Source organism: Eretmochelys imbricata, chromosome 5 (genome assembly GCF_965152235.1).
Source record: "Eretmochelys imbricata isolate rEreImb1 chromosome 5, rEreImb1.hap1, whole genome shotgun sequence".
NCBI lineage: Eukaryota > Metazoa > Chordata > Testudines > Cheloniidae > Eretmochelys > Eretmochelys imbricata.
In genome coordinates this window covers 101,199,060-101,226,335 of record NC_135576.1, presented here as the reverse complement: position 1 = coordinate 101,226,335, position 27,276 = coordinate 101,199,060, and the positions used below count along the sequence as shown (strand labels likewise).

At 39.1% G+C, this 27,276-nt stretch overlaps 1 protein-coding gene across 5 annotated transcripts in view; it reads right to left on the bottom strand.

Annotated features, from left to right (window-relative positions):
• SMARCA2 (SWI/SNF related BAF chromatin remodeling complex subunit ATPase 2) overlaps positions 1-27,276 on the bottom strand; it is a 185,870-nt gene that overhangs the window by 29,964 nt on the left and 128,630 nt on the right. For all 5 annotated transcript variants that reach the window (XM_077817613.1, XM_077817615.1, XM_077817618.1 and 2 more), the window contains 2 exons: positions 22,070-22,288; positions 2,829-3,046 (listed from right to left, as the gene is read on the bottom strand). In XM_077817613.1, the coding sequence (XP_077673739.1) occupies positions 2,829-3,046; positions 22,070-22,288 (437 nt within the window). The remainder of the gene's footprint in view (positions 1-2,828; positions 3,047-22,069; positions 22,289-27,276) is intronic.

Sequence of the window (27,276 nt, the reverse complement as noted above, 5' to 3'; positions counted from 1 at the left end):
GGACTGGGACTTTGCAGATCAAGAAACATTCCAGTGGTTCCAAGGAGGCCAGTGAGAATAAGGATATGGCATTGATGGCCCATAAGCACTGGGCCAAGAGCCTCTATCCCTTCTGTGGGAGCAGTGCTGATCTCTGTATTGGTGGTGATACCCAGGATGTCTCAATGACTGAAGAGCAGTCCCTCAAAACCGATGGAGGGGAAAGATGTCCCCAAGCTTGAAAAACCTTCCAAGTTGTCCAGTGGCAATGAAGCTGCCAAAACACAAGGAGCAAGCAAATGTCCAGACTCACTGAAAAGCCAATAGGCAGGTTGTACTGGTGCCCAGGATGACACCCTGAGTACTGGAAGGGGCATCGCACTCCCATTCAGCACCAGAACAGACCTCTACATCAAAGCTGCTGCTGGCACTGATCCCACAGATGTGGTCTGCACCAAAATCATCGTTGGTACCAAAGGTATTACATGTGCAGACAGGCCCTTTGGTACTGAGGAGGTGGCTGTCTTCAATTCTGCACTCAAAAGTTTAGACAGTGTGGAAGATGGTGCTGATGACAGAGAGAATTCTGTGACCAGTCCAGGAGGCAGACTCAGCAGAGAAGCCAAAGCAGCTGAATGCTCCTGAATTATTGGAGCATCAGGAAGAGAGAGGCAGAGCAAGTCCAATGATGCCTGGAATGCAAATGGCATGGAGAAGCCTGTGCCAGTGCTAACGTTGTCAGTACCGGACTCAGTGGTCACCCCACATGTGGTACCAAAATTGGTGGTATGGTGTTCAATTGATCCCATCTTGGAACCAGAGAGTGGTCAGACAGCCCACATCACAGGGCTATGGGATATTCTGGGATGGGTTTCTCTCAATCTTTCCTGTTGAAGCTGTTCCACTGCAGATAAATAATTAAAGAATCATTGGACTTGAACTTTTGTCTTCCATAACTGAGGGGACTGCCCCAACAACTAGGCTAGAGAGTCACTCTCTGGCCCACTATTGAATACAAAGTGGAATGGCTTCAACAGGAGAGATTCACTCAAGAATATCCCATAGCCCTGTAAGATAAGAGATAGGTATTCAAAATACATTTCAGGCAGAGGAGGGACTGAACCTGAGTTTCCCACACACTGGGTGAGTAAGCTAGTCACTGGGCTAAAGGTTATAAGTGCAGTGGTAGGATTTCCTTCATTTTTTCTGAGAAAGGGATTACACACTTAGCTCCAGAAGAGGATTCATGGCTGTGAATCCCAAGTGGAGATAGGCCCCTAACTCCCTTCGAAGACAGGGTTTAGCTCATAGCCCTTTCCTCAGCGTTTCTTATTGGCTAGTGTAGGTAGCTCCCTGCTCAACATGCTGGTCTTTGTGTATCCAATTCCAAGGTGCCTAACTCTCCCCAGGCATTGAACAGGGTGGCTGAGTGCCTAACTCAGGGCTGTGGATTACATTAGGCAGCAGGGAACCAAAATACTAGGCACTGCAACAGTGAGTTGAAGTCCCCTTTGTGAATCTAGCCCTCTTAAATAAGTTTGACAGTGCTTTATATTGCTATAGTTTAAGTTAAATTCCTTACAGATTTAAGATAAATTGATACAAAGCATTAAAATCGAAATCAGAGCATCTACACAAGAGGGCTGCACTTATTTAACCAAATCGCAAAACCTTTGGTTAAATATTGGTACAACTTCCTCAGACAGACACTGTCTAACACACAGGTTCTTTAAGCAATATAGCAAGATCGCTGGTTTTCCAATTCTCAGCCAAAACCAGACATAGGAAACAGAAAAAAAAACACTTCCTCTTTGCCTTAGGGCTCTTCTGCCTTTCTGTGCCTTCTATTCATATCCCTGCTCCAATTACTCTTCGTTAACCTCTTCTTCCTATTTTAGCATGCGGTTTATATTAAAAAGCTATTTCTATTATAAACCTTTGTAATTTCACTGCAAAAACACTATATAAAAGAAAATAAATACAAATCTGGAATCTGTAGGCAAAGCTAGTTTGAAAATCTGAATAAAAAGTGATTCTTATCTTAGGAGGAGGTGTCATGTGAAATTTCAGGGCTTTAGTTATTTGAGGCAGTTAACAGAGATGGCATACTGAATACTAGCTTATAATGAGAAGCTAGCTTCAAGCTCACTGATGGTTGGTTATAGTGCCATATAATATTTCTACAGCATATTCTTTGTCAGTTCAAGTGCTCCTCATTCCATCCCTAAAGAGTTTGGAGAATGGTTTTAAGTGCCAACATGAGAACCCGTACTAATAAAACAGTAGCCATGTGTTGGAAAGATTTATATCTAAATCATTAAGGCAAGAGGCTCCATTAGGCTAAAGGAATAGTCTGAGCCATCAGGAAGACTCTTCTTTAGACCCCCTGGCTTCGGGTAGGAGTCAAGAAGTTAGGACTGAAGAGAGAAACAAAAATTAAGAGAAGGGAGACAGTCAGGGATGCAAATGGAGTATAGAAAATGAAAATATTTTGTATCTGGTTTGTGCTATTTGATTATTAAACAAACAAACAAACAAACCCCTGCGGTTTTGCTGGGATTATCTACCTCTGGTTAATGGAGCACATTGTACTAAGAAATACTTCTCTTGTACAGGGCAGTGGAATTTCCAAACAAAGAGATTATATGCTTCTCTTGTAAATAAAATTCTCAACAAGTCCCAGTGTGTACCAATGGAAGTTATGTACATGGAAGACCAGCCCCAAAGTCAGATCATTTTTATTTACAGTTAAAAAACAACACACCATTGAAATCCTAGAAATGGTTTGTCAGCAACCCTAAAAAGACTGGGAAACAACAAAGAACGAATCTACAAAATTGAGAGCTCACCTGTCCTTATAGTTTATCACAGTATCGATAATGGCGTTCATCTGTTTTGTCAGTTTTGGTGGGTTGGGTGACAATTTTTCTGCAGGAGGTCTGCCTCTCCTCTTCTTTGCCTTCTCTCCATCTTCTTTGCCAGAATCCTTATCCACATTTCTTCGTCTCTTTCGTTTTTTAAGACGGACTTCCTCTTCCATTTCTTCCAAATTGCCGTCTTCGATTGCCTGTCAATCATGGATTCAGAAAAATTATATTTAAAAAAAACCAAAGATGCAAAGAAAATAAATCACATTTTAAAAGACCAGTCAGATGTAGACAACTCAACACAATAAGTCTATTTATAAACAAGAGTTCAACAGAAAAATCCGTGAGTGGCAATCAATAAGACATTAAACTTAAAAGTAATTATAAAAACACCTTTACCACAGATGGATTCATATTAAACTGAACCCTCAGTTCCATCTTGCAAGTTACAAGTCCATATCTGAGGGCCTATGCCACTACGCGAGTAAGTACACAGCAAAACATGCATTAATTTCTTTGTTTTAGTAACAGTTATGTTCTAAAAAAGATTTTAATGCGAGTGTTTGCAGACAGGACAGTCCACATTAGGTATCAATGTAAGAAAGTAACACAGCTTTTTCTATACATTCTTTTTAAGTAGGAGCATACTAGATTCAGCCTTCACTTCCAAAAGAATTTTCAAATTAATTTACAAATCTCCTAAGAATTAAAACCACCTCTAAAATGTTGTGTAATTTTCATTCAGTATAATAACAAGTGAGGAGGCAGAAGCGGTGACAATATGATGTTTTATAGTAAAGAGCACTTGTATCATGGCATGGAAAAAGAAAAACAAAAGAACAGTCACAAACAATAAACACTAGTTCCAATTACCTGCAAATGTGTGCTTTTAACCAGAGCCAGCAGCACTATGCAGAGAGATAATAAAGTGTCTACAAAAACAAATCAGGTATAAAGAGAACCTGCTCATATACTGACAGATCCATGTGACAAAACAAGCTGAACTTTTTTTTGCTTTTGAAAAAAACTCAAAAGCCCCCAGAAAACAAACCCCCAATGGAGAGAGGGAGCGGGAAAATAACTCCAAAATATCTAAACATAAATCGGTTATAAGAAAACTGAAATTAGTAAGAAAGTATAAAGAGACTACAAAAAATATTCAAAATCTTAAAATTAGGCTTTAGGATTAATGCTCTCTCAGAACGTAACTGATGTTGATATTTGTCTCTCTTGCCTCTCAATATTGCCTTGAGTACATGCAAATGCTAATCAATTCTTTCTTGTAGCTGAAAGAGCTCTAATCATAAGGCAATTACCTTCATTTTTCCACAGCACCAAACATGGCTAATATTTATGATCATGTGAGTATAACAATCAATATTAAAAAAGTGATTACAGCCCAGACATAATTTCTTTCACTTGTGTACAATGTATCTTGAAAAACGTTTTGTGAACAAAACCTGGTGCACAACACAAAACAACCTGGCATGTTAAAAACGCCAGTGGGATTTCAAAATCTGTTTCCTATGCATCCTCCGATGTGCAAATCCATAGAACAAACATGAACACAGAATCCTGAGGGACAGCCTGAAACTAGGCCTTAATAATCAAAAGACAATTTCCATCATGCTTCCACAGCGTTCAGATAACCATTATGAAGGAGGCTTGATCTGATGAGTTAGGAAGAAAAAGGAAGGAAAAAAAATCTGCACACAAATTCATTAATATTCATTTGGCTAAAGCAGGACACCCACTATATACCACTGCATCTAGCGAAGATTACGAAAAGGAAATTTCTCCGTAAATCTTGGAAGCTAGAAATGCTAATAATAAATACAGCATGCAAGGCTGTCAACAGTTAATGTTATTGCTCTCCTTAAGCACTCAGTTGCACACAGAAATACGGAGAACACCAGCTTTTGATGTGTTACACACCTACACATGCCTGTGATGTAGTTCTACTGAATCTTCAAGACGGCAATGAAAAAGGATATTTACCTTACCACTATCAGCAGGCCGGCTATCGGAAATCACAGTTAGTGGGGATAAAATTAACAAGCCAGCAAAGCAGCGAGCTGCTAGTCTCTTCATCAGCTGATCAGGAAAAAAAAGAGAGCTGGGGAAAGGCTATGTTTTCATATACAAGTAATTTTATTTTACTGAAAATTTAATACTGAAAGAATTGTGGATACTCAAATCTGCTGTTTCATTCTACCTGCTACAAGGCCCGAAGCCTTCTTCCTTCAGCCTGCTTTAATATTGACAACTACTTATCATATTTTCCCTTATTATTCCAGGCATCCAAATAGATTTTTAGCTGGGCAGTTATTGATTCTCGTAATAATTAAAATGCTAACTGAACAATTTCATATATAATTTAAAAACAATGTGCATTTTAAAACTGTACTTATTATACAATGCAATTTTATTGTTCTTTTATGAACAGATAGGTTCAGGTTATTGAGACAGATTACTATGAAAACTACTCTGAATTTAAAAAAAAACAAGGTAAATATTCTAATTTAATTTGCTTTAGAAAATGGGCATTTGTTAAAAATGAATATTTTGCTTCTAGAACAGGACTTTGCTTGCCAATCCTTCCCCCCCTCTGCCCTCTCTTAAAACCCCCCAAACAAAAGCACTACGTCCATCCCAGAGCCTCCACATACCTCACTTACCCTGAGCAACAATTAAAGGCGCAAATGTATCTACTGTTACTTTTTACGGGCCGATATAAACGGTAACGTTAAAAAGAACATTTCAGTATATTTAAAGATACATTTTCAATCCCATCAAAACCAAAAAATAAAAACACAAATAAGCCAGCTGACATTTGCTCTTATGCTCTGTAAATCCGTGATTAGCAGACAAATGACAGCAAATTAATAGCCAGTACATCACAAGTCTGCAAATGAATATTAAAAAATTACTTCAGTACTAATGTATAGACATATGTTATTAAAATTAGTTCTCAAAATCATGTGCAAAGACATGTAAATTCAGACACTCTTTTCCTTAATTTCAAGCTGTTGTGCAGGCACCAGGAAACCAGTGTTACACTAAGAACAGTCAAATACTGTCGTTAACATACAAGTGACAGCTAACTTTAATTTACAAATGGTAAATTAATATCTTGGATTATACAGTAAAATTCAAAGCTAAAATTATGATTTATACTGCCCCAAAAGTTGAATACAACTACACGTAAGTCAAATATCAGAGATATTATAATCTTTTAAAATATATATTATATATGAATGAGGACAGATTGATTAAACCAGTGCAGCTGACTGAGTTCTGTGCTAAAAAACCTTACTACACAGGGCTAGAGTGCCACACCAAACAGAATGCCCTTCCAAACCTTTACCAGCACGGTAATGAAACAAATCCCAGAAGCAAATCCCCAGTTTCTGACTGATGACGTGTTGCGCAAGAGTGCAAGACACAGCACAAAGACATCTCCCATGCTCAACTGCCTCTGGATTAGTGAGTTAAGTAGAAAGGGAGTCAGGAAAATAGTGTACAAATAAGAGTTTAACACTTTCCTTGCCTAAAGAAAACGAGATGTGTGACTACAATTAAGCTTGGACCCTATTATCATAAAAGAAAGCTGCACCAAGCTCATGTAGATCCCAACGCTGCAAAGAGCTGAGCACCTCCTGAAAGGCAAAGGGCGCCCTTAATTCTCAACGAAGCCAATAGAAATTGTGAGGACCTCAGCAGCTGGGCTTATACCGAGGAAAAACCTTTCACTGTTATTAACCATGTACTCATTACAGCAGGCGGTGCATTTCTGAAGTATATCGGTTCACTGCATACTTATTATACTAAGGCAAGAAACATTTCCTTGTTAGGGAGCCAAGACCCTGAGACTGCTCAGGCACCAGAATTCTAAGGAGATATGATGTTGTGGATGTTGAAAGTGAATGAAAGGGAAAAAACTTAAAATTGTCCTTTATGGAAAGTTTGGCCAGATACTTCTGTCTGGTTGCCTTCAGAAAACACTGTGAGATGTGAGTGCTAGAAGAGTGGGCCTGCCCCCACAAATGGCCTACAAGCAAAATATGGAAGGTCAAACTAGTTTACATTTTGTTTCATCCCTTTGGACAATATGAACATTATAGATGTATCCTCAACATTCATTTAGTTGAGAGTCTGGAAAATTTGAACATGTGAAGTGTGCTGAGAAAAACGGGTGCACGCTTTCACTTAAGTCTTATGGCACCAACAGCCAGCAACATATATAGTCCTGACGCCTTCCTTAGGTCACCCCCATAATATTCAAGGGAATCCTGCTATAACAAGATGCACCCATCAGGCAAAATCAGAATTTAAAAAACAAACACACACCATAGGGAGACTATCAAAAATATTACATTAAACAAATTAAAAAGTTGTATCTTATAACAAAGTGGGTAATGACAATACCAAATATTTTGTATTTACATAGCACCATTCATGAAAGGCTCTCAAAGCACCATACAAATTAATTAAAACTTAGAGCAGTAATTTTAGGTAGTGGTTAGACTCATTTTAGGTCAAGCACAGATCAGGTAACTTGACTGAAATCACACAGTGAATCAAAGGCAGAGTTGAGTATGAAACTCAGTAGCTTGACTTTCAATCCCTTTCTCTCATCATTAAAGGACACTACCTCATAGGAGATTTGTCATGGACCAAGATACATAGTAACTTCCTTTGCTCTGAGATCACCATTAGGCACAGGTACTAGAAAATTAAGTGGCACAAAAACACATGACCCTAATCTGAAATGGTGAGAACCTTCAAAAGTCTACTTCAGTCATGGCTAAATACCACTGTGATAAGACTCCCTGATAATGCTGAACACACTGATCATCAGGCAGCCTTTTTGGGATTACATGAGAAAACTGCAGGGAACAAGTATCTCTTCTAATGTCCCACTCTCATTCACTCTTAACCCTAACCAGTCTTTGCCAGGAATGCTGCTATAGTTGGCTCCTTTCCCTCCAGACACAGTGCCTGACATCTCTTAAAACCACATAAAGAAATCCTGCTGCTATGCTAGAACGTCAGTTGTCCAGTTAAATATTTTCACTGAAGGTGCCAAGTATCAGAGGGGTAACCGTGTTAGTCTGTATGCACAAAAACAACAAGGAGTCCAATGGCACCTTCGAGACGAACAGATTTATTTGGGCAGAGACTTTTGTGGGTAAAAAACTTGGGTTTTTTTACCCACAAAAGCTTATGCCCAAATAAATCTGTTAGTCTTTAAGGTGCCACACCAGACTCCTTGTTGCTTCACTGAAGGTTTACCAAAGGACAGGCAAAACAGAAAAACTGTCAGGTCCTCAGGCCAAAACCAAAAATCTAGCCTGGAAGCACAGGGAAACGTTTCCTTCCAAATATCGATATGCCAATGATTGACCGGTCCTAGAGATTCCTCTTCTGCTGTGGTCTTAATGTGCTGTTTAAGGTATTTTTTTTTCTTCCACCCCATTAAAAGCTTCTTTTCTCATTTGTTTGTGTGTGGTTTTGTTAATAATCCCAACAACCTCTAGGATGCCAGGAAGTAAGATGGGGTACTAAGAGGACAATCTAATCCAAGGTAAACCATTGCTGGCCAGGACACAGACCCCCCCCCCCCCCCCGGAGTGTTAGTTGACTGACAATGCACACTAGAGAAACTCTTCATAGAACACTATTTTAAATAAAGCCCCAAAATTAAAACTTTTCAGAGGCCCATCAGAAATCTGATATGATCCTATGTTTCAATTAATAAGAAATTCTAGGGTTTTGAATTGGGACTTAGAGAAAACTGAAGACGTGACTGTTCAACAAGAAAGTGGGATATTAATGGAGAAATATCCCACTTGAAACCCTTCACGGGCTTCCCCTGTTTTTTCTTATTAAGTTTTCTAATTTATAATATTTTAAAACAAAATAAAAGGGAATACCATCCATAAAAATCAGCTGTTCATGGATTATATACTTTGGTATATTCTGACAGTAAATGAAACATCAGTCAGAAGAGTGTTTCAGAGAAAGTACCCAAAATAGATATTTAAAGTATACATCAATAATCAGATAACATAAAGGAGGTAGGTAGGATCTTAAAACTGTCTGAGTTTAAAGGGTAAACCCTTCATAAAAGCAGAGAATGCCTTATCCATGTAAAAAGAAAAGGAGTACTTGTGGCACCTTAGAGACTAACAAATTGATTTGAGCATAAGCTTTCGTGAGCTACAGCTCACTTCATCGGATGCATTCAGTGGAAAATACAGTGGGGAGATTTATATACATAGAGAACATGAAACAATGGGTGTTACCATACACACTGTAACAAGAGAGTGATCACTTAAGGTGAGCTATTACCAGCAGGAGAGCAGGAGGGGGGGACCTTTTGTAGTGATAATCAAGGTGGGCCATTGCCAGCGGTTGACAAGAACATCTGAGGAACGGGGGTGGGGGTGGGGGTGGGATAAACATGGGGAAATAGTTTTACTTTGTGTAATGACCCATCCACTCCCAGTCTCTATTCAAGCCTAAGTTAACTGTATCCAGTTTGCAAATTAATTCCAATTCAGCAGTCTCTCGTTGGAGTTTGTTTTTGAAGTTTTTTTGTTGCAACTTTTACGTCTGTAATTGAGTGACCAGAGAGACTGAAGTGTTCTCCAACTGGTTTTTGAATGTTATAATTCTTGACGTCTGATTTGTGTCCATTTATTCTTTTACGTAGAGACTGTCCAGTTTGACCAATGTACATGGCAGAGGGGCATTGCTGGCACATGAAGGAATACTTCCAACACACCTCTGAACAACATACTAACCCACAGAGACCTTCCTACCAAGACTACAAAAAGAAGGATTCTAGGTGGACTCCTCCTGAAGGTCGAATCGACAGACTGGACTTCTACATAGAGTGCTTCTGCTGACGTGCACGGGCTGAAATTGTGGAAAAGCAGCATCACTTGCCTCATAACCTCAGCTGTGCAGAACACAATGGCATCCACAGCCTCAGAAACAACTCTGACATCATAATCAAAAAGGCTGACAAAGGAGGTGCTGTCATCATCATGAATAGGTCGGAATATGAACAAGAGGCTGCTCGGCAGCTCTCCAACACCACTTTCTACAAGCCATTACCCTCTAATCCCTCTGATGGTTACCAAAAGAAACTACAGCATTTGCTCAAGAAACTCCCTGAAAAAGCACAAGAACAAATCCGCACAGACACACTCTTGGAACTCCGACCTGGGGTATTCTATCTGCTACCCAAGATCCATAAACCTGGAAATACTGGACGCCCCATCATCTCTGACACCCTGACAGCAGGATTGTCTGGCTATGTAGACTACCTCCTCAGGCTCTACGCTACCAGCACTCCCAGCTACCTTTGAGACACCACTGACTTCCTGAGGAAACTACAATCCATCAGTGATCTTCCTGATAACACCATCCTGGCCGCTATGGATGTAGAAGCCCTCTACACCAACATTCCACACAAAGATGGACTACAAGCCATCAGGAACAGTATCCCCGATAATGTCACGGCAAACCTGGTGCCTGAACTTTGTGACTTTGTCCTCACCCATAACTATTTCACATTTGGGGACAATGTATACCTTCAAATCAGCGGCACTGCTATGGGTACCCATATGGCCCCACAGTATGCCAACATTTTTATGGCTGACTTAGAACAACGCTTCCTCAGCTCTCGTCCCCTAGTGCCCCTACCCTATTTGCGCTACACTGATGACATCTTCATCATCTGGACCCATGGAAAAGAAGCCCTTGACGAATTCCACCATGATTTCAACAATTTCCATCCCACCATCAACCTCAGCCTGGAGCAGTCCACACAAGAGATCCACTTCCTGGACACTACAGTGCTAATAAGCGATGGTCACATAAAAACCACCCTATACCGGAAACCTACTGACCGCTATTCCTACCTACATGCCTCCAGCTTTCATCCAGACCCCACCACACAAGCCATTGTCTACAGCCAAGCTCTACGATACAACCGCATTTGCTCCAACCCCTCAGACACAGACAAACACCTACAAGATCTCTATCAAGCATTCTTACAACTATAATACCCACCTGCTGAAGTGAAGAAACAGATTGACAGAGCCAGAAGAGTACCCAGAAGTCACCTACTACAGGACAGGCCCAACAAAGAAAATAACAGAACGCCACTAGCCATCACCTTCAGCCCCCAACTAAAACCTCTCCAATGCATCATCAAGGATCTTCAGCCTATCCTGAAGGATGACCCATCACTCTCACAGATCTTGGGAGACAGGCCAGTCCTTGCTTACAGACAGCCCCCCAACCTGAAGCAAATACTCACCAACAACCACACAACAGGACCACTAACCCAGGAACCTATCCTTGCAACAAAGCCCGTTGCCAACTGTGTCAACATATCTATTCAGGGGACATCATCATAGGGCCTAATCACGTCAGCCACACTATCAGAGGCTCATTCACCTGCACCTCTACCAATGTGATATATGCCAACGTGTGCCAGCAATGCCCCTCTGCCATGTACATTGGTCAAACTGGACAGTCTCTATGTAAAAGAATAAATGGACACAAATCAGACGTCAGAATTATAACATTCAAAAACCAGTTGGAGAACACTTCAATCTCTCTGGTCATTCGATTACAGACCTAAAAGTTGCAATTCTTCAACAAAAAAATTTCAAAAACAGACTCCAACGAGAGACTACTGAATTGGAATTAATTTGCAAACTGGATACAATTAACTTAGGCTTGAATAGAGACTGGGAGTGGATGGGTCATTACACAAAGTAAAACTATTTGCCCATATTTATCCCACCCCCCACTGTTCCTCAGACGTTCTTATCAACCGCTGGAAATGGTCCGTCTTGATTATCACTACAAAAGGTCCCCCCCCGCTCTCCTTCTGGTAATAGCTCACCTTAAGTGATCACTCTCGTTACAGTGTGTATGGTAACACCCATTGTTTCATGTTCTCTATGTATATAAATCTCCCCACTGTATTTTCCACTGAATGCATCCGATGAAGTGAGCTGTAGCTCACGAAAGCTTATGCTCAAATCAATTTGTTAGTCTCTAAGGTGCCACAAGTACTCCTTTTCTTTTTGCTAATACAGACTGACATGGCTGCTACTCTGAAACTTATCCATATATTGCACCACCTACTGGCATAGAAGAAAAGGAGTACTTGTGGCACCTTAGAGACTAACAAATTTCAGCATAAGCTTTCGTGAGCTACAGCTCACTTCTAAGGTGGCACAAGTACTCCTTTTCTTTTTGCGGATACAGACTAACACAGCTGCTAATCTGAATACTGGCACAGAGATACTAAGCACTTTGAAAACAGCATGACAAATGCCAGCATCAGGCATGAAGGTACTGAACAAGAAGTTATTTCTTCAGAAAACAGAACTCACATTACCAATTTGGAAGAGGTGGCAGGGGAAGAGGAGCTAGTTTCCTAGCTATGGGAACGCCCTATGCCAAAATATAAGACCACCCTGTTTTTCCACATCAAGTTTATATCACGTCTTATCTTCCAAGCCCAGTGTGGCTTTCCCAATGCCTACACCTCCACTCTTTCCCCTATAGGCCCTTTCTACTTCCCCTCTCCATTTATGTCTTTGTTCATGTTGTCCTCTATGCCATATAATGACACCTCCAGCTTCTTATGCGCCAAATGGCTTTCTTCTCTTTAAAATCCACTTCTGTTACTTGTTCTCCCACATGATGTCTGCACCCTTTTCTGTGCTTAATGTAATTGTTTGTATATTTCTGAATTCGTTAACTCCTTGGGGCAGTGCCCTTGTCTTAAGTGTTTGGAAAATTCTATTTACATATATGGCACTATATTAATACATCAAATGAGGGGAGTAGTGACCTCAGAAAGTCACCATATTCCAGGCACAGCCAGACAACACAACACACATAAAATATGCTGTTGCCTAGTACTATGAATAAACTTCTAAAGTTCATATAAGGATTGAAAGGATTATTTTAACTGAAATTCACCTAGGTTGCCTTTATTGTTGAATGGCATCCTGCAATGACTAAGTAAGACTGATTTTGCTGGGAGTAAATTAACATAATATTGCTTTAATTCTATCACAAGCAAAGTTTTGATGGATGAACCTAGGCTTTTCTTGCTTCTACTGCTGACCTCACCCTTTTGTGGATAAGCTAAACTGAGCAAAGACATCCCAGATCACAGAATTGCTTAAGAAATCTCCTTCCAAAAACTATGGTAGGTGGGGAGGAAAGAGTTTGAGGGTTTTTTCCCCCTTTACAAAGACAATATTGGTAAGCAAATGCATAAGCTATATCTGTAACCCACGTCACCTTCTTCAAGTATGCTGAACTTTTAGAAGTCAAGAAAGCTGAAATACTTCACCCAGGCTATACTCTACCATCAGGTTTAGCAGTTTCAAGACAATAGGACTTGTGCTTCTATGTTGTGTTTGGGGTTTTTTTGGTTTGTTTTTTGGGTTGTTTTGCTTTTGAAAATTCCACCAACAGGTGCCTAAATATGGGTTAAAATCTAATTTTAGGCTCCTAAATTTGTCTTGTGTGTACATAAAAGTTCACAACAACTTTATTAGTGTACTGAAAGTTTAAATAACTTTTCAGTATTAACACTGAAGCATTTTGCTTTGAAGTGATAAAGATTTTATACCATGAAGAGAAAGTTTTTAACAGAGATACAATATTAGCCCTCGGTGCGCTAAACACTTATGCACATGCTTACTTTTAAGCACGAGTGATCCCATTAAATCAGTGGGGTTAACATAAATAAAGTTACATACCCACTTAAATGGTTGCAGGATCAGGGCCTTAAATATTTTGGTTTTGTCTAAAACAGTTTTGTAAACGGCAAACAACAAACCCTCTATTAGTTGTGGCACAATAAACAGCATTTATAAGTTAGTTCATGATAAATTTTAATCTTAAATTGCAATAGCACAAGTTTTCAAGTTAATTTTACAAAGCTCAACCTAATTTGATTTTTTTTTAAGTCATGTGATTTAAGCACCGATTTTCACCATGATTTAAATCACTCTACCCTGAGCTAGCAGCTGAAAGAGTCATGCAATATCCATTTAAAATTTTGTCCGAGTTGGAGAGAAAGAATAAGGTCAACGTAAAACTAAGCAAATGTTTTAACCGCTTATTAAAAATAATAAAGTTAAACTCAGTGGACCATTTCATTCTCAAAGAGGAAACAGTAAGAGAGGAATTAATTTAACCACCTAATTGCAACATTCTGCAGTTATTCTGAGGGCTTTCAAGCGATTTAAAAAAATTAATTGCGATTAATCGCACTGTTAAACAATAATAAAATACGATTTATTTAAATATGTTTGGGTGTTTTCAAATATATTGATTTCAATTACAACACAGAATACAAAGTGTACAGTGCTCACTTTATATTTATTTTTATTACAAGTATTTGCACTGTAAAAACAAAAGAAATAGTATTTTTCAATTCCCCTATTGCAAGTACTGTAGTGCAATATCTTTATCATGAAAATTGAACTGACAAATGTAGAATTAGGTACATAAAAAACTGCATTCAAAAATAAAACAATGTAAAATTTTAAAGCCTGCAAGTCCACTCAGTCTACTTCTTGTTGAGTCAATCGTACAGACAAACAAGTTTGTTTACATTTTCAGGAGATAAAGCTGCTCACTTCTTGTTTCCAATGTCACCTGAAAGTGAGAACAGGTGTTCTTGTGGCACTGTTGTAGCTGTCACTGCAAGATATTTACGTACTAGAGGCGCTAAAGGTTCATATGTCCCTTCAACCACCATTCCAGGGGACATACATCCATGCTGATGATGGGTTCTGCTCGATAACGATGCAAAGCAGCGCGGACCGACATGTTCATTTTCATTATCTGAGTCAGATGCCTCCAGAAGAAGGTTGATTTTCTTTTTGGTGGTTCAGGTTCTGTAGTTTCTGCATTAGAGTGTTGCTCTTTTAAGACCTCTGAAAGCATGCTCCACATCTCGTACCTCTCAGATTTTGGAAGGCATTTCAGATTCTTAAACCTTGGGTCGACTGCTGTTGCTATCTTTAGAAATCTTACATTGGTACCTTCTTTGCGTTTTGTCAAATCTGCAGTGAAAGTGTTCTTAAAATGAACAACATGTGCGGAGTCATCACCTGAGAATGCCATAAGATGAAATATATGGCAGAACGCGGGTAAAACAGAGCAAGGGACATACAATTCTCCCCCAAGGAGTTCAGTCACAAATTTAATTAATGCATTATTTTTTTTAACGAGCATCATCAGCATGGAAGCACATCCTCTGGAATGGTGGCTGAAGCATGAAGAGGCATACGAATGTTTAGCATATCTGGCACGTAAATACCTTACAGTGCTGGCTATAAAAGTGCCATGCAAATGCCTGTTCTCACTTTCAGGTGATACTGTAAATAAGAGGACAGTATTATCTCCTGTAAATGTAAACAAACTTGTTTGTCTTAGCGATTGGCTGAACAAGAAGTAGGACTTAGTGGACTTGTAGGCTCTGAAGCTTTACATTGTTTTGTTTTTGAATGCAGTTATTAACAAAAAAAAATCTACATTTGTAAGCTGCACTTTCATGACAAAGATTGCACTACAGTACAGGTATGAGGTGAATTGAAAGATATAGTTCTTTTGTTTATCATTTTTACAGTGCAAATATTTGTAATAAAAATATACACTTTGATTTCAATTACAACACAGAATACAATATATATGAAAATGTAGAAAAACGTCAAAAAATTTAATAAACTTCAATTGGTGTTTAACAGTGTGATTAAAACTGCAATTAATTGCGATTAATTTTTTTGAATTAATTGCATGAGTTAACTGAGATTAATTGACAGCCCTAGCTATTTTCTGTCAGTCAGATAGTGAGTTCCACATTGCCAGGCCCTTTCTACTGCTGTGTTTCTCAATAAGGAACACTGAGAGAGGCACAGTAGATCTTATTCCTTTAATGACAGAAGTATCCAAAAGATCCTACCACTTTACAGTTAATCCAGTCACGTGCTGGGTGAAGAACAGACAGAGCAATCCAAGATGCCACAGGCTCAATGGCCTATGAGGAGTTTAAACGGGGTTGCTTCTCAGAGGAACAGAGAGCACAGTGAGATGACAAAGTCCAGTAGGAGCACCAACGTCCTTGCACTAAGCAGCCAAAAAGGAGCACCAACGCTTTGAGCTCCATCTTGTGATGTCTCATTATGTTTAATCCAGAGGTAACTAAAATGAATGTCCAACACACTAGTCTTCCATTTCTCCACCATTTCTAAGATGTTAGAAGTCCCTCAATTTTAATTACAACATAAAATTATAAAACTAATTTTGCTGATCTTTGGAACAACTCGAGGAGAATTTTAATTCTTTATAAACAAAACCACATTTCCAGGGTACAATAGACAGAACATTCTATTCATTTTCAGTACTTCAAGGTGAGTTAGAGGTTACATTTTTAAGAGCTCTCCCAGTTTTTACTTGCCACCAGATGGATACAATTGGCAAAACCATCTTGAGGAGTCCAGTTTTTAAACGGTGTTTATACATGTTTGCCAGTTGTGTCTCTTTTATTGTTATATACTAGGACAAACAAATCTTGTTTATATTTAAATTACCCAGTAAGGCCTTGATCCTGCAAAGTCTCAAGAATGTGCATACTTTTACAAATGTCTGTATTTTTCAGGTTTCACTGAAGTCCATAGGGTTCTGCTTGTGCGCAGAGTCCCACCCACGTTTCCCGGTCAGGAGCCCATGTGTTCTGCTTGGAAAACAAAGGTATAAAGGGTGTCTACTGCCTATTTTGGTCTGCTTTCAAGACTCATCCCATTAAAAAAAGAAAGCCATAGAAGTTGGTACTAATGGTGAAGTAAAATATTGAACGTTTCTCTTTTTGCTACAGACTGAGGCCCTGTATTCACTGCTGAAAGAGTGAAGTTTTTTACCTCCAAGTAACTAATATGCATGAGCTACTCTGAGATAAAAACACAGAGAAAACCAGGCACTTCAGTTTTCCATGAGATAAACTCAGAAAGGCCAAGCCTGGAGGCTTCTAGCGCTGTTTATCTTGGGGTAGCTCATGCGTGGCAGTTACCTCGAGTAGAAAAACAAAAACAACACAAAAACTACATCTCTCTTTTGGCAAGGCCTGAATGAGTATTTGTGGCCAAAACACATGACAAGCTGCTTGGAAGGTTATATGTAATCTTTGTTAAAAATTCAAATCCAGCCCAGGAAACCCATTACTATTCAATCACTGTTCAGAACCCTAAGAATCGGTAGTGACAGTTCTGATCCTATTACATTATAAAACCCACCACCATAGTTATCAGTACTGTTTGCAATCTCAGAGAAGCAAAAGATCCAATGATACAGAGAAAGAGGAAGCCCTCCTGTATTGATCAAGGTCCATTTGCAGACAGAGTGAGGCAGCTTGCACTGCCATTGCTTGTGCTGCTTTTCACAAGCACGAAGATGAACTAATTAAAATATTTTTTAGAAGAGTTTTGCACATATATTCTGGAAATCTAGTTTTCAAGTGTTTGTTTTTTCTGACTCAGATCCCAAAATACTATTCCATCTTTGTGCTTTTTACGGTTTTAACGCAGATTTTCTCTTTATGCAAGTCTGGGAAAGGTTTAACAATAATTACCACTGTTTCAGTAACTGTTTTGAATTTCAGTGTAAGCAATACCATCTCAGTAACTTAACCTAAGGCTTAGATAACTGAGGGTTTCAAAATTTTGCCTGAGAAGAACTGACAGTGAAAATCTTGTCATTGAAACATAGAACTTGTAGTTTCAGTTCACGTTGGCTGGCTTTTGGAAATTCATCTTAAAAACCTTGTTCTAAACAGTATACAGCTCATTTTGGCTAAGGGTCCTCAACGTTGCTGCTCACAATGCTGTTGTTAAAAATACCAGCGGATGTTTGTTATTGCGCATTCCTTACCCGAGCACCTCCCTGTGGTGTTGTGCAGTGTAGCAGCCACTCAGCATCAGTTTCCCAGTTGCTCTTCCACTGCTCTGCCCAATTTCCAGTGCCCTCTGGCTTTGCACAGACTTAGCCCTCCAGCTAGGCCTCTTACAGTTCTACCCTTTCTGGGGCACTCAAAGTCAGAAACAAGTATACAATAACACAAATTTAAACACTCCCCTTGCTCTGGAAGATCTGCTGGGCACTAGTTTTTAAGTTCCTAGACCTAGCCAGCCTTCTCTCCCAGTAAACCTTCCACATCTGCTCTCCACCTGCTCCCCTCCAGCTGGAGGGTCGCCTATTTTTAAGCCCTTCCCTGGAAGCCTGCTTCCTAATCCAGGGTGTCTTAATTTTGATTAATTGGGCCTTCAGTAGCCCATTAACCCCTTCCTGCCTTGCATGGAGGCTTGTGTGCCCCATTACACATTTATGTCACATTATTAGCCTAATGTTTCCTAGAGGAGAATGTATTCAAGGCACCAGTCGAAACTATAGTCATATTTGTTCAGATATTCTTTAAAAATCTTTGGAGAAACAGACCAAAAAGAAAATGGAAACAAAATCCCATTAACAAACCATAAAATGTTTTACTGCTTTTTGTTTCTCCTGAATGGTCACTCAGAACTTCTCTTTCAAGACTTCCCTCCACAAAACCAATTCCTGGGACTCTTGATCTGTTTCCTGAGAGCACAACTTAAATACAAAGCAGTATTTCAAGGCTTGTTTGTTAAGTCCCAACATTTTTACTTTTGGTACTGCCTCAAAATACTTACTATAGAAGGTATCCAGCAGACAGTTTATTTGCTTAAAAGCCACTACTGGGTGGATAAACTTCTCTGGCTCTCATTCATGCTTCAAACTCACTATTTTCTAATGAAGGAAAGCTCACTTCATCTAAAGTGTATCATTAGTTTTAATTTCATTGTAACTTAGAAGTAACAGTCAGGACACCTAATTTTCTTTGATTTTCTTGAATTTCTTTCAACTGCAGCTAGACTTCAGTACAAGTAATATAAACAACTATTCAGGCTCCATGCAAACTTGCAAGCCATGGGCTAGCTTAATTTCCTTCCTCAATCTGCTATCAGTAGAACCGTAATGGGAGAAGACCTGAAGTACTCTCCACCATATCATTCAACATATCATTCAATATTCCCTTCTGCCAGTGGGAAGTAACTCAAACCCAATTTCTGCTGCTCTGACAGATTGTAGTCCCACAGGCAAAAGGCTCAGATTCCTATATAGCAAGGCAGGTTTGGTGCTTGTGATTTAGTGACCTTTATCATGGAGTAACTAGTATCCATGGATTCAGGACGCTGGGTCAGAGGGATACATTTTTGAAACACAATTTTTTTGTAAAAAGGTTAAATTCAATCGGATATGCAATAAAGTACTTCACAGCACTCCATTTAGTTTGGAATGCATTTTTCTTCCAGTGCCCTGGGCAAATAATCACTTATGTGACTATTAAGTAGATATTCAGCAATTCACTGAACTTTGTGATACAAAAGAAAGTTATGCTCTAGAACTAGAAAGGAGAGAGGAACAAGGAAGAATGGAAATCAGAAAAAGATTCATGCATAGAGTGTGAGAGGATTCTGCATATAACAGCTTTTACCCAATTTTACAGATATCTATCTTTTATCTCCTATATTATAACCACCAACAAAGCTTGGGTAAAACATTAGGATTAGATAAATATTCAGATTAGATAAATATAAGAGCCATTAGAAGAAAGGCTAAATTGGAATGAATAATGAATATAAGGCAGATACCCCACTGAGCAAATCTGTATTACCTAATCAAAACCACTATAAATCAAATTAAGAGCCCTGGCTACAAAATGGCTGCTGGCCGCTGGCTACAAAATTATACCTTAAAAATACCTTATTCTGACTAAATGTAAAAGTAACCTATACAAAGATCCCACATAAAAATAAGCCCTTGCACAGCCTGATTTAAAGCAAGGGTGATTTTGGGGAGCCACACCCATTGGTGAGGCAGATAAACTGGAGGGAACTATGGGGTATTCTTCAGTTGCCAGTGATTGACATGTCTAGTTCTGCCCCCATACTGCAAGCAGACTGAAGTATTTATTGTAACAGATCTGTGAGAGGGAAGAATGCCATGAATTAAAGACAAAATGTTTTTCTTAATTTAGAATTTACTGGATCGTGAGCATTTTTGGAAAGCCTTAGTGCTACTTTAAAGCAACTTATTGTCCACATGTTCTCATTAGCAAGAAACGGTTGATCCAAAATTTTTGTCCAGTGTGCATGTGATCATGTTACAATGGCAATGCCTTGGGGGTAAAGCTAATTATAAACTCTGGTAGTTGTATATATTTAAAGATTGTCATCTCATCATCTATAATCCCCTAGGTACTCCAATTCACAGATGTAGGAAAACTTTATTGCTCAAGTAAGAGGCAAAATTGAGTGGAGAACACAACGCACCTCTCTCCCTGCCATCCCCCACATGACAAATAGTAACTAGTCAAATCAAAACTTGTAGTAATGAAACACTTGAGAAATAAAATGTATCAAATGTCAGATGACTCAGTTTCCCAATATCCACCTGATGGCAAAGTCTTCTTACCGTGCAGCAGGTGCACAGGTGTTTTGCTATGCCATAAGTCTGTCAGAATAGTCATGAAATCATTACCAGAGTCTACATGTCAGCCTTGCCTTCTAATACTTGCAGTAACTCACTTCCCCAGGTGTGCCCTGTTGTAACTTAACTTTTCAGGTTGCAACATGCACTCCTGAGATGAAATGAAATCTGGGTGAATCTAGGGGAATCTAAAGGGAGGCTAAGATGACATTATGTTCTTCTTCCTCTAATCCTCTCAATGTGCAATTGCCATTAGATTTCCTTAACTGCCTAGATTTACACTCATTTAGCAACATCTCCTGTAACTTGCATCCTCTTTGCACACCACTTCTGAATTTGGCTCTGCTCTTTAGCCTCACGTCTCACAATGAAGTCTAGGGGCTTGTCTACATGAACAAACGGTTTACTGCAAAGTTGGATGTGAATCTACCCCACGCTAGCCTGCCATGGACTGACTGTCTGTGTGGACCCTGCTAACACACATTAATAGTTTGTGAAAGTGCTTTGATCTAGTCCTCTCAAGTGCATCAGCAGGGGCCACATGGACAGTAAGTCTACAGCAGGCTAGCTGTGGGGTAGATTCACACCCTAGATTGCTGTGAACTAAGTGTTCATGTAGACAAGCTCTAGCTAAAACCAACATGCTTGGATGGAGGCCATGTAGGTCAGCTGGGTCTGTCCACGTACCTACCTAGTGATTGTACACCACAATCTCTCTTTCCTCTACACACTCACGCTAATTGGTTAGCTTCTGAATATATGTTCATGCTGGCAGTGTCCACTGCTGCTCTTGTCCATCATAGGTGTGCAATTTTGATACTTTAATAGATCACCACCTACTTACTCAAGTACAGTAGGTATGTATATGCAGACTGCTGAGTAAAATATACATTTTAGCAATCCTTTCTGGAAATTCTAGTTGAGAAAAGAATGCTAAAAGTCTCTTACATAGTTTTGGAAACACTTTCTGAAGATTAAACGTCAACTTCCTACCACCCTCAGACAAATAATAACCTACTGAAAGGCTATATGCACTGAAGATTATTAGTGTGTGCACAGGATGATAGGGAAATCTCAAAAGAATCAGAAGTTTGGTGTGAATAACCAGCTAAGTTTGGCTTCTTGAGTCAAGGCTCTCTTGCCTGGACATCTTTCCCTGAACAGTCTCTTTCGGAAGTTTTCTGATCTCACTGGAACCAGGAAATGCACAGACACATGGAAATGAAAGCGTGAGAGAGAAGACTTTTCCAAAGTTTTCTGGATTTCTAATTAAGCTCAGTGTGTTTTTGTGTCTTGTTTTATCCCACAGTAATCAGTGGTTTGATAGACAACATGAAAAAGCATCTGCATCACTGAAAAATTACAACAGTATGTCAGTAAAAAATAGCTAGATCTATGGCAATAGAATATTTGCAACACAGAGAGGAATAATGATTCCAGGTCTAGCAAAAGTGCCTGGCTCCAGCAACTTAACTTATATTTTTAATTCTACATTCCTCTAACTCCAACTTTGTAATCATCACTGACAATCCCCCACCTCCCCCAAAAAACCAAAACTCCCACAAATACCAGCTGTCAGAAAGGAAAAACGTGGCACATACCCTGAGCCACTGTTTCTCTGTGAGAGCATCGCTGTAGTCCACATCTCTGCGCTGACGGGACCCCCTCCCAAATATTTTTTCTTCCTCTTCCTCACAGGTGAGCCTTTCCACTTCAGCATCGTCTTTAATAATCCAGGATGGCAGATCATCCTCCTCCATCAAGCGAGGCTTGCGCTTGGGGTTTCGGGCATCCTCTCTGCGACGATCCATGTCCATACGCTGCAAGGGCAGTCAGTACAGTTGTTAAGACCAGTGTGGGAAACCTGGGTATTTAATACTGTATTAAGTTTTACATAATGTTCTTTTTAAATCAGTCTGACTACATTTCGTCCCCAGTTCTCCATACTTCTATGGAGTATTTAAAACAAGGAATATCCCATACATGATAATTAGTCATGAATCTTTAATTCAGGTTTGTTATTACACAGTGGCTTCTATTTCTGAGGTACTGAGAACCTACAGTTCCCACTGAAGTAAATGGGAGGAGCAGATACTTAACACCTCTGAAAATCAGGTCATAACGGTAGTGGGATAGTTACAGTTTAAAATGCTGTCTCTACTTTTGCACATATTTTTTAGTCTATTATCGCTGATATAAGTGATTTACAAAAACTAAAATTATTTGATAACAACTCTTTGAGGTTTTATTCCCATTTTACTGAAGGGGAACCTATGCCCAAAGCCGCAGAGGGAATTCTCTAAGATGGAATAAAGAAGTTCCTAAACCTCAATCCTATTCAGAGGACACCTTGTCTCTTTGTTATCAAAGCCTGAATGCTATCCACTTGGAATGTTGATAGCTGTTTACTGGAACACCACATACACATTTTAAACCCCACCCCCACAGATTATGCTACTTAAAAAGCTAAGAATCCTAGAAGTATCAGATTGTGTTACAGCATTAATGTTTTTATGACTCAAAGAGATGTCTGGATTATTTTCATACTTGACAAGTGATTATTCCATAAAATGGAGTACACTGCTGAGATTTTTCAAAGCTGCTTATGGGATTTGGATTCCCAATTCCCATTAACTAAGTAGATGACCATTAGGTGGTTGCAAAATTTGTGGACTTCATATTTTGAAAAAAACAATAAGAAAAGTTAAAAACGCCAAGATACTGTAACACTGAAAGCTGCTACAGCTGTGGTCACTGACTTGTTACAAACCTTTTTACTCACAAACAATCCATTCTTAATTCTGTTGTGGCTACACACTGTACTATATCTAGTGCAAATTGAAGAGCATCATCCTTTCACAGCTCTAGGATAACCAAAGCACAAGTGATCAAGTTGCTGTCTTGAACCTCCTTAGATTGCATGCATTTTAAATATAATTCTATATTACACCGACTTTTCTATTCCCCTTTTAAAATATGACAATTTCTGTATTAACTAACTGGCAACCTAGCATGGGTTTGAACTGTTGGCAGGTCTGGCAAAGAATGTACAGGTATAATCGGAGAAAAGGCCTCAACAGGCCTGTTTTGATTACTTAGTAGCAAGGATTAGTAAAGTACACCATTTCCATAAGTTGCATAGATCAGCATCCTTTAAATAATTAACTTTTTACCCTTGTAGAAGTGTTTGATTTGCTATTTGCAAGACATGGATTGAAAGGCTAAGTCAAAATGCATATTAATAATGCTTCTTTCCTGAGGGAAAATGAGAGAGGAAAAAAGTTAAGCCACTCTCCTTGAGCCTGACTACAAAAGATTACAAGTTTGGATTCTGTTTCCCCAAAAGTTACTCATAAAAACCCTTGTATTACTGGGATACCTGTGATCAAATCTTCCTATATGTCAGTGACAGACAGATAAAACAATGAATGATTTTACCTTGTTTCACTGTAACTCTGGTACTATACAGAGGTTATACACATGCACCCACAGCAACGTCGATTATGCCTGAAACTAATCTAGTGACTTAAGGCCCCTATGCTGCAAACACGTCCATGTAAGTAAAGTTGAGCATGTACTTGTTTGCCTGATCAGGGTCTAAAACTATCAGCTTCAAAAATATCCTGTATTGCTGACATATGAAACAGGCAGCCTATACCTTCTCTATTATAACTGTGTTGGTCCTACAGGAGCAACAAGGGGGATGGCTCTCATCTGGAGCTTACAACTACTTATTTTTAGCATAAGGATAATAATATACTGCCATTTTGGTTTTGAGGAGGAGAATTAATTAAAATAGCACAAATAAAGTATCAACTCAAACTTTTTGGGTGCTAGGATCCTATTTCAAAGGATGATTTTAGATTAGGAGTCCTTACTTTAGTTAAAAAATAGTACTAGACACGGCTTTATTTATATTATACTTTAACTAGAAACAAGTTTATATTTTCCCTTATTTTGTTTATCAAGTAAGGCAGGAAAAGTTAAAGATTTGTTGCAACACATTAATAAACATTTTAATGACATAGCTAATTTTCACTGTTGTGGTGCAACCAGAAAATAAGGTTGCTAACACTTGCAGCAAGTCACAAGAAAAGTCAATAACAGCTGAGGGTTAGGGGTTGCCCACAATATTCACAATTGTTAACTATCACTACGCATCCAGTGATATCATTTGATAGGGCCAGAGTTATTCCAATTTAGGTAGAAAACGTCCATTCCCTGTGTTGTTTCTCCTCCCTAAATTCAGGGCAGGTTTGGATCTGATTTAGGAGCAGTTGTAGTGAGTGGGTGGGTGGGAGGGAATGAAAGAGTTATTTTGAAAGTTAAATAACTGGAAAGAACTGTAGGGAATGCAGAGATCCAGTCATTTAGTTTCACAGACACCTGTCTTAAAGGCTGGTCAGACCTTCAATGAGTGCTGCATGTGTGTATCCATTTATTTATTGAAATGGTACACACGCAAAAGCAACAAGACTTTGGGATTATTATTATTATTTTAAATAAAAAGATTTCCGGCTGACACCTTGCTGGCCATAAACTCCAGTTTAAGAACCACTGCCCTAGGCAATTTCTTTAATATCTAATGCCATGTCTGAAAAGAAATCTGACAAAATGCTGGGATTTCTTTTTATTTGTCCATACGTACAAGTCCTTTAAATACCTTTGTGTGACAGAATTACAAGTAAGCACCCAAAAGCAAGAAAGAATTTCAATTTATTACTGCCTTTCAACAAGAAGCAAGCATTTGCCTCGAAACCTGCCTATAAATCTTTATGCTGAACACTGAAGGAGGATTAAATGCAATACTTCTTGGCCTAGAAATGGGAAGTGCTTCCTGCTGCTGACTAGGAGATCCAGGTGGAGTGGAGAGGCTTATACTAAATCTGAAAGACCCAACAGGTGAGTCTGTTTGGAATTCATGTCCTGAGCCTCTGGGCAGGCAGTGTCACCTGTATGTGGAATAAGGAGTTGAAAAGATTCTAAAAGGATGGAATTGTGGGATAAAAAGAGGGAGAGGCACTCCATTGATTATCACAGCATACAGAAATGTTTGTAAGACTTGCTACAGTGATAGTATACTACGGAGAAGTATTTATGAATAAGGTAAGGTAAGCTAAGAATATCTCAGACACAAATATCTTGTTTTCTGGTGCTAATGACTTGGCTGTAAATGCCACGTTTAAGAGACTATGATCTATTCTTACTTAATACCAGTACAAAGAGTATTTTCAACATAAAGGCCTGATACTGGGATGCAATGTGGCTGGCACAGATGTGCTGTAGTGTAACTGATTATGAGAGAATCACACCAATGCAGGGGGCTCATTTGGTTTGCTAAGTAGCTTCTACATCCCTGTGCTCCACTGCCAGCACAGGAGGCATGGCCAGGAAAGTAATGTGGCTGCAGCTTCTTTACATCTCACTGATCACTAGCTGTCATATCAGCCCCTTCAGGTTTCTCTGAGTTATGCCGGAGGGCTGGCCTGGCACACAATTGGCGCTAATCAGGGAAGCAAAAGCCACTTTTGCACATCCTTTCCTGAGTGGTTTTGCATGCTCTCCAGCTGCATATGAGGATCTAGACCAAGGAACAGTTATAATCTGAAAATCGAGTGTACAAATGATGCCTTCTTGCTAAATCAATCAGCTCCCATCTCTATTCAGTCTGCTCACATTCATGACTAAAATACATTACTGCCTTTCACTCCTCTTAGCTCAGCTAAGACAGGCAGTTAAATTCTATTCCTTCTTATGTATCAATATAATAGTTTGTTAAATTCTACTTACACCTGTGCAACCCCACTGAAGGGAACGGGATTGTACAGGTATCAGTGAAAGCAGAATCTTTATTACTGGTGACGATGCATGAGAAGGAAACCTTCTTCTTCCCAACTTGACTGAGATCTCAAGGCTGACTGTACAGGGCTGGCAGACAGAAAACAAACAACTTTTTCCTTGTTAACAGAGTACACCTGATATTAAAATTACTGAGAAACATGGAACCCTCATCCCCAATGCTAATATGACCATAACTTTTCAGACTAAAACTGCATTTCAATGTGTCTACCTATAATAGGTTACTTTATTAACAATTAAAGCATTTCCTATCCACTAATGCTTGCCTTAACACCTTGGGTTTTGAAGGATGTGTTAACTTCATTTCCAGACTTTAAACGCTTAGTGTCAGCTCCTTACTTTCCTTCACAGCGGATAAAAATTGATGAATTTTTGAAAAAGAGAATCTGATTTTTATTACTGAAATCACTTTTTTGGTTTTGTTATTTACATTATAATAAATTAAATAATAAGGTTTTTTCTTTTTAAAAATGAACTTTAACTGAAATCTGAATTTAATACAAAATATGGTGGTCTAAACTTATTAGAACCTCTTAAAATATTAAAATAATAAAAAATGCTGAATTCATAAGCCTCTATAAAAAACTTTGAATAGAAGGCTCCTTTTCTACATAAAGAAAGAATATGGGGAAAACATTCAACTTTTGAGATCAAGCTTTTATGGCACAGTAGGTCCTATACTATATTATGGTCTTGTTTTGTTTAATAAAAATAAATTTTATATACAAGCAACATCAATAGCATTCCTCAGTGGACACTTGTGAGTCCACTAAGGTGACTCACAAGAAGTACCCACCCCAGGAGGTGGGACTCGGCACCCACCCTGGAAGATGCAGTAATGGCATAATAGTTCATAAATGTATGGATGGATTACTACACAGTAGCTCTGCAAGTGTCCAATATTGAGAAGTCACTGAGGAATACTATCAATGTTGCTTGCAGTCTCGTA